General features: G+C 35.0%; 1 protein-coding gene across 1 annotated transcript; it reads right to left on the bottom strand.

Moving 5' to 3' along the window:
* Window positions 1-1,196: 1,196 nt before the first annotated feature.
* On the bottom strand, window positions 1,197-7,557 carry LOC121113714 (uncharacterized). Its single transcript, XM_040707566.2, has 2 exons — window positions 7,382-7,557; window positions 1,197-5,101 (listed from the first exon to the last, which is right to left on the bottom strand). Exon 2 carries the CDS (start codon window positions 4,221-4,223, stop codon window positions 1,338-1,340), a length of 2,886 nt encoding a protein of 961 aa, XP_040563500.1. The 5' UTR covers window positions 4,224-5,101; window positions 7,382-7,557; the 3' UTR covers window positions 1,197-1,337.
* Between the last annotated feature and the right edge of the window lie 1,102 nt (window positions 7,558-8,659).

The following is an 8,659-nucleotide window of genomic DNA, read 5'->3' as shown; positions in this document are numbered from 1 at the left end:
TGTGAGAATAATAATAATATAAATTATTGAGCTTTTTAAATACAAAAAAATGGGAAAATAAAATGGGGTACGAGAGGGTCGGAAAAATGAGGGTTTTTGCCACAACAACATTATTATATTTCCTAAAAATTATTTCATTGTGACTGTCCAAGGAACAAAGAGATTGATACAAAATTGTAGATGTATAAAAAGGGGTTGGGGCGATTGAGGGGGGCTTGTTGTGTGTGTGCAATGAGAAACCAGTGGGGGAAAATAGAAATAGAGAGATTTTGCTTGTATTTCGCATGTATAATATAAAAAAATTATTGTCCATAAACACACTTATGTAGATATAAGGTTAGTTCCTTAATAAAAAAAATCATCAAAAAGTAAGAAACAAAAATTAATAATAATTATTTTACTTTTCTACGAAAAAAAAATGGACAGAATTTTTTTTTTCTTCTTAGTGTGTAAAAAAAGCTCGAATTCTGAACACAGTACCTTTGAAAGGGAAAAAAAATGTAGTCATGAGAGAGTTGAAAAAAAAAACATCAGTATTAGTCATTTTTAAAAAAAAAAATTAGTGTTTTTTTTTGCAAACATGTTGTGGACAAAAATTAAATGTAAAATTTGGTAATAGAATTTTTTTATTCTTTGCGTGTAACTTTCTTTTATTTCCTTCATTTTTTATTTTTAAATCACACTATCACATTATGAATAATAATATTTGTAGTGAGATGAAGCACAGCCAATTCATTCAATGTATTTTTTACATGATCATCATTAACGAAGAGGGTAAAAATATTGAAAAACAAATGAATCAGATTCAATTTAACAGTGTTATCATCATTTAAGAAGTAGCGTTTCTTCACCAGGATATTTTTTCTTTGTTTGACAAAAAGATTTTTAATTTATTTATTATTATAAATTTATTATTAAATGTATGTATTTTATATTATGAAAAAAATTTCTACAAATACAAAAAAATCAAGACAGAAAAAAAGGTTAACCAGAGATCGAGTAAAAATTGGTGTGAAAAAAAGATGAGCACGATTGGCTCACGTCAACTTGTAGAAGTAGTTGTTGCTGTTTGTTGTAGTAAAAGTAATAACATAATAGTAGTACAAATCAGTCTGTGTAAAAGAGAGAGAGAGTAAGGGGTGGGTAGGTGATTGGTTGGGTTATCAATGAAATGGCAGTAAAATAAAAATAATAGTTCAAAAATAAGAGGGAAAATAAAAATTACTTCTTTTTGTGTGTGTGTGTGGGAAACTCAACAAATTAACGAATAAAAAAAGTCTAACTAAAAAATACGAAACAAAATTATTAATTCTTTTTTTTTTTATATAAATATTGAGCTAGTCGTACTCATTATAGGTAGTGTATGGGTCATTTCCACTTTCTAGAAGACTAATAGTGTTTCTTATGCTAAATGTTTTTTCAATGGGAGGCATCTCGGGGGGTACTGGTGGACCAAGACCCGTATTCGTTGTTGTTGACGAGGTTGACGCATTGTTTGGAGGAGAAGTTAAATGAGCTCCCATTTTATTGGTACCACTTATGGGGATTAAGGATGACTCTGAAGGAAGAGACACAACACACTGAGATGGAGGACCGCTCGCACTTAAAGAGGGGTCCTCTAGTTCAGTCCCGTCTCTACCCATCATCCTTGAGCGCAGATCCGAGAAACTATGTAGAGCTCCTGTCCCAGGAGATGATGAGGATGGGCCTGACCCATGGTGTATGTGATGATGGTGGTGATGGAGTTGGTGGAGCTGATGAGGGTGAAGAGAGGGAGATTCACCAGTGGTGCTCCCCTGCTGTGAGGATGAGGTCCCGTTGAGACTGTTGTCACCTAAGATTTCTGCCATTTCCATGGGGAAATATCCTGGGCTGAGAATCCCGGCTCCAGAGTTGTCTGTTTTGAGATGAGGCTGAATGGGAACCCGGTGGTTATATATCTCAGCTGGAGGAGGAACATCGAGAGCACTCGCATTGGGTGGGTTTTCCATCAGGGGATCAAAAGAGGGGTAGTTATACTCACTGTTTCCAGAGGCAGAGAGATGTGATCCCAAAGGTCCAAAGGTTGAGGATGAATTTGAATAGAGATGTCCTCCCCCTGAGGGATGAGTAGGTGAGCAATTTTGAAGGGAAGCAGGTGAACTTCCCTCATGCGTTCCTTCACTCCCTGTAGATCCAGAAGAGTTATGTCGTCCCGAATTCACCATTTCGACACCCGCACTGTTGTTAGAGTTATGATTGCTCATGACAGCGGCTGTGTTGTTAGTATTATTGTTACCACCACTTTTATTGTTAGAGGAAGATCCAGCACCACCACTACTTGAATTTGAGGTATTAGCTCTAGCAGCTGCGTCCAAATGTCTTCCGTAGGGTGTAAAATCAAAGTCTTCGGGATCGTAATTTAAATTGTTCTTTTCAAAGAAACTCTTTAACTTTTTTCTTGAAGCAAATTTAACTCCACACGGACTATAAATATACACGTCCCATCTACCTGCCTGTTTACCATGCTTCCTTTGTTTTAGTTTTCTTACCCAGCCTGGAGGAAGAGTCTTATCATCAAATTTCAAGTTCTTAGGAAGATGGGCGGGCCTACGCCCAATTTTCACATTTGATCCTCCAGGTCCCAAATTAGAACTTCCTGGCCTTCTACCTCGTGGTGCTCCAGTAAACTCAAGTCCTCCCTTGGATCGCATTTGCTGAACCGTTCTTTGTGTCAATGTGATACATTGCTGAGCAGGATTGCTCAGGAACTGTTGCGGAGGAGGTCCATAAAGAAATCCAGGAGAATTGTAGTGACTTAAAGTTGAAAATGCAGATGAGGGAGCAGCACAATTTTGAGGTGGACCGGCTGTAGGGAATTCGGATTTGATGGCTGCTGCTGCTCCACGCGTCGGAGTCGAGGATGAGGAAGACGAAGAGGGAGAGTAATTGTTATGGAAGAATTCATCTAAATGTACTCTTGAGATATCAACGTTAGGGGCAGACACAGAAGTTGAGTCTGAGGAATTGGATGGTAAAGGAGTTCCTTCTCTCGAGGAAAGAGTTGAGCTGGGTGTAGTTGTTCTTGGTGATGCCCCGGATGGGCCACTTGGATATCTAAATTTAGGGGTTGCTGGAGCTGGAGTAGGAGAGAGAGCAGCTCCAGGTGGACTTGAAGCAGAGAAATTCGACATGATTAAGGATGAAGATACAGAACCACTTGCTTGCCCCTGTTGTTGCCCAAGAGGAGAACTGATAACCCTTTGGAACTGAGATCTTCCTTGGGTGCTACTTCCTGCAGCTACCACACTTGGGGCGTTAGAATTTGGAGATGATGTGGGTGTAGAAGTGGGTGGTGGCATAGCCGGACCTGAAACAGGTCTTGTTGGATGAGGTCGATAGAGTCTATCATATGTCTCAGGAGGAATGAATCCCCCTGCACTTTGATAGGTGGTTGACTCGTTGGAGGATGGGGAAGGTGTGGTGGAATTGTAGAGATGGTTATTGGTGCCTCCGCTGTTGGCTGAAGAGGTGGATGAGTTATTTGTCGAATTAGTTGTGGAATTTTGATTGTATGACGATGGTGACTGATTGAAGGAAGGCACAGAAGGTGATAATGATGAATTTGGGGAAGATATTGATTCTCCACCACCACATCCTGGAGGAGGAGGAGGAGGTAATAAAAGTCTTTGAGATGAAGAAGGAGAGTTGGGATGATGATGAATGATGTGATGTGGTTGTGGAGGGCCAAAGGAGTGGCTTCCGTGATGATGATGGTGAAGATGAGATGAGGTTTGTAACGAATAAGGTCGATAAAAATCTTGTTGCATCTCTGATGAGATGTGAAGCGGAGTAGATGGGGGTCCGCTATTCCCACCACCTAATTGATTGTTATTACTACTGTTGTTGCTAGTACTGCAGCTACTGCTAGTGCTCAAACTACCACTGTTCTCTTCTAATCTTTTACCAAAGAACGAGGAATAATAATAAGAGGATGGCGATGATGGATTATTATTGTAGGAAGCAGAACTTGAATTCGAAGGGTGATGCGAGAAAGGTTGGTGATGCACTGTGAAGGCCGTGGGGTTCTGACTACTCTGTTTACTACTATTTAAAGTACTTTTTATTTTTTGATCGTCCTCTTCGTTGTTTTTTACAACAACAACGGAGGACTGCAGCTCTGAGGAAGACTCTCCTCTTCCCTGATGCTCTCCCTGCAAAAATTTCGCACTCACCGACGTCATACAAAATACAAAAAGTCTCCTCTTTTTCTTTTTCTTTTTTTTTTTGCTTCTTTTCCTTCTTCTTGTTTTTTATGTATGTATTGTTTTGCTACTTTTTTGCTACTTTTAGAATTGTTTGTGAATTTATATTCCTAAGATCCTGTTAGGTATGAATCTATGCGAATATATGTTGACACGATCCTAACCTCTTTTTTTCTACTATTTTAAAGAATCATCCTCTAACAAGTCCTCTTTATCCAGATTCTTTTGGTGGCGGTGGTTAGCCAACAAAACTTGTTTCTGGATACTTGAAAAGTGGATCATCAAATCAATTATTCACACAGGGGATCATTAATAATTAATTTTTGTATCTTATTTTTGAACACAAAAATTTGAACGACGCAGGCTTTCTTTCGCAATTTTTTCCCCTTCCTTTTTTCCCTTTGCTTTCTAAATACTACGACCAAGCATTATATTACTCTACGATTACTATTAAATATATTACTACTATGAAATACTGTTCACGGAAGTAATTCAAAAAGTAAGAGACGCCGCTCTGGCATACAGAGTACATTCAAGAAATTTGGAAGTTGATGCTCCCGTGTTGGTTGAGTTGGTTGAATGAAAGACTCCTTTAGAGGTCTTCATTCTTTACTTCATTAAATGATTATGAGGAGTATTCTTGGTGTATATCAATCCTCCTTCTAGATGTCTATAGACTTTTTCTTATTTTCCGAATAAGTTATCGTTTTTAAGACTTCACAAACACAACGTTTTATAAAACTTTTTAAAACACTACAGTCTTTTTCTAATTCAAGTTAGGTTTGAGTTGTTTTATCTTGTGTATCTTTTTCTAATGAGGAAAAAGAAGGGATGCTCTGACGATGAAATATTGATACCTGCAAATAGAAAAAACCGAATCAAATTCAAACACTCAGAAAAAGTTTCTTCTCTCTTATCTTGGGATTTTTTCAAGACTAAATATACATATGTATGTATATAAGTGAGTTAGTGTATTTATATATATATATTATTTGCTATTTTTTTCCTTATTTTTTGCAGAAAAACTTACACGCGTAGGATAACAATAATAATAATATGTTAGTCGGCGGGAAAGGGCATATGCAACTCTTGCTTCAAAACTGCAGTTTTTTTTTATTGTTATTACGTGCGCGTATCCCACCCTTTACAGAAAAAGGGGGCTGCTAAAACACTCGCAAAAAATTTCTCTCACCCTTTGAGAGGGTGAGTTATGAAAATAACAATAATAAGAACAAGCTACGGAAGAAGTAGAAAGAGGAAAAAAAAAAAAAAAAAAAAAACTTCATCCCCCTACATATTGGAGTTTGCCAAATCTGCCTATGGTTTTCTGCCTAGTCTGTAGTTCTAGCAAAAACTTCCATCTACTTTCTGTAAATCAATATTTAGTGATGTTTTGAAGGATCAAAAATCTTTTGATGTAATTACATTCCGTGTGCCTATCACAACTATGCAATTCATTGAAAAAAGAAAAAAAAAGGTAAAAGTTACAATCATTAAATGATTTTCTTTTTCTTTTCAAGTATCATGATAGGATTTTAATGATGATAAATTTTTTTACAAAAATTTATATTTAATTATTATCTATTCGAAAATGTGAAGTTTTCACCTTTATATATATTATTCGCCGGTGTTTTTCTCTCTCCCTCCCTCTCGATTGATTATGCCAGCATAGAAACAGGGGATCCACTTAAATATGACTATTTCTCTAAATATAACAGCAACATAACAAGAGATGCACTCTCTAACGAAAAAAGTGTTCATTTCTACACACCTCATACTGACATCAGTGCAAATTTATTTTATATATTTTTATAGAATTGCATTCATCATAAAAAACACATAAAAAGTTTTATAGTCAAACTTTCTTTCCACTTTTTCTGCGACTGGGATGATAAAAGAAGAGAACGGAATAAATATCGTATATAAAAGAGAAAATTACAAATTGCAAGAAATGCAAATAACAACAATAAATGATGACGTAAGAATTTGACAACGTCATTTTACGGAAATGCCCTTGAAAAACGACTGCAAAGAATCGAATCCTTCCCCCTTTCTTTTCATATATGTATATCCTCCTCTCCCATGAGATGTCCTTTTTTTTTCTTCTATGCTCTATCATACATCACTATTCCTGATGCTTGGATCAAATTGTTACATGCAATACAAACTCATTTGCAATATGGAGAGAAAAAATCCCGGAATACATTGAAGAGTCAAATGTGATTTTTTTTTTTTTTTTTTTTTTAATGTGAAGCATTTTTACTTGACCTACTTAAAAGACTCAATCCAATCTCTCAAACGAGTTTTTTAGGGCTTGACAATCCTCCTTGTTTCTAATTCTACTATCTAAAGAAAGAGCATATTAAGGGATTCATAGAAAAGACATGCAAAAGTAAGCTGTCTCCTAAATAATATGTAGATTCAATGATCCTTCAATTCTCTCCCCATAGCTTTCTAATAGCACCCCTGTTTTTATTGTATGTAGGTATTCTGGACTTTTGACGAGTTATGTAGGGAAATAACATATAATCATAACTTTATAGTTTTATATATATATAATAGAAAAAAACAAATTAGTTGCATTGGCCAAAAAATAATGATTGATCAGTTAAAATTTCTCTTTCTCCCTCCAGTTCACTTTACCTTTTCCTATTTCTATCAGACTGACGACGACTATCTATTATTGCATCGTTGCTCAATTCTCTCCGAATTCATCCCATGATTTAATATTTTTTGTGGTATTTCTACTATTATGGAATCATAAATTATATAAACCCAACATAGCCTGTTGTAAAACCTACAAAAAATAGTACATATGTACATTCGTTTTTAAACAATTGTATCATGTTATGATATACTTGTTTGCTGTACAATATCTAAATATTTTCTTTTTTATTATAAAGTTATATACACGATTGAAAGGAGAAAAAAACCTTCACAAATAACAAACAACAGTCTCAAAACTCCTTTTGGGCTATAGCCAATAATTTATCATTTACGGCTATAAGTTTTGTTGTTTTTAGTTAGTAAGTGGTTTATTTTAATGCCATTGATGCGTGTAAGGATTTAGAAAAAAATATATATAAAAAAATTGGACTAAAAATTTTGATAAAAATTTTGAGGAAAAAATTTCTTACCTTAAAATCTAAAAAAAAAAATCACAAATATTTAACAATTAAACAAAATCAACACACCGTCGTACTAATATACATATCATTATTTGAAAACATGTTTTATGACTATTTATTTATTTTTGCAATAGTACTTCTTCCACAGCAAAAACGTTAACTATTGCAAAATAAAAAAATACTATATAAAAAATAATAAGGAGTTTCTCACATTTTTTTTTTTTTTTGCTTGTACGAAAAGTACGTTGTTGTTTAGTGTATTCGTGTTCTTAATTCATATAGTAAGACGCGCCTGCACGCGCACGTCGCCGGCCCTAGACATTGCAAAAAAAATGTAACAAGATTGCCAATTTTTTTTCTTCATTATTTTATACATACAAAGTACAGACTGCTCTACTCATGGCATTATTCCTACTATATACTACAGAAACACGTAAGTGGTGGTTTGGTTCTAGTAGTAGATACCTACATACAGACATCAGTCTAAGGTAAGATATAAGTATTAGCAAGGTAAAAAAAAAAGAAGCAGAAAAGAAGAAAAAGTGAACGGTTTTTTTTTTTTTTTTGAGTATTAGACAACTGCAAAAAAAGACTTAACATGTCGCTTCAAATTTGGCGGCCGCATCTAAGTCGCGCCGGTTGTATTTATTTTTGTCTATTTGAAGAAACATTATACATACAAGGTGATAGTTTTAAACATACATTGCTTGTATATACATATAACATACATACATAGGACTATGAAGTAGAAGTCGATGTAATATTATTTGCTCCATCATCATGAAAGCATTCCAATAGATACGTTGAACGTCCGACCTTCAAAGAAAATAGTTTAGACAGAGCTCACATTTGAGGGTTCAAAATGTTTGTAGTATTTGATCATAATAATTTATATGGATTGAAAGGGGTTAGTAACAGTCTAATTGCGCGTCTAGACACCGGCGTGTATTTGTTCCATGGCAATATTATATACATATGTAATAAAAATAACTACTTATTTATTTTCCATCAAAAAATAAAACAAAATTACGAAGGGAGTTACCAGAATACCCCTTTTATATTATTCAGCTCATTTTATGAGAGACGACATCGTCCAATCCCCCGAATTGCAACGTGATGCATTTTTCTGATACATGGGGCTGTATATCGGTCCTACAAAAACTGCCGAAATTTTAATTGTCCCCCACAATGCATCATTTTAACTAATATTATACTAAAGTACTTGAGTTTAGTTTAGCCCAAGTTTAAGTACCTTTCATGCTGTATTAATAGCTTGTCAGTACTCTT

This window comes from Lepeophtheirus salmonis, chromosome 2, assembly GCF_016086655.4.
Source record: "Lepeophtheirus salmonis chromosome 2, UVic_Lsal_1.4, whole genome shotgun sequence".
Classification (NCBI taxonomy): Eukaryota; Metazoa; Arthropoda; class Copepoda; order Siphonostomatoida; family Caligidae; genus Lepeophtheirus; species Lepeophtheirus salmonis.
The sequence above is the reverse complement of the archived record's forward strand: the minus strand, read 5'-3'. Positions and strand labels throughout refer to the sequence as shown.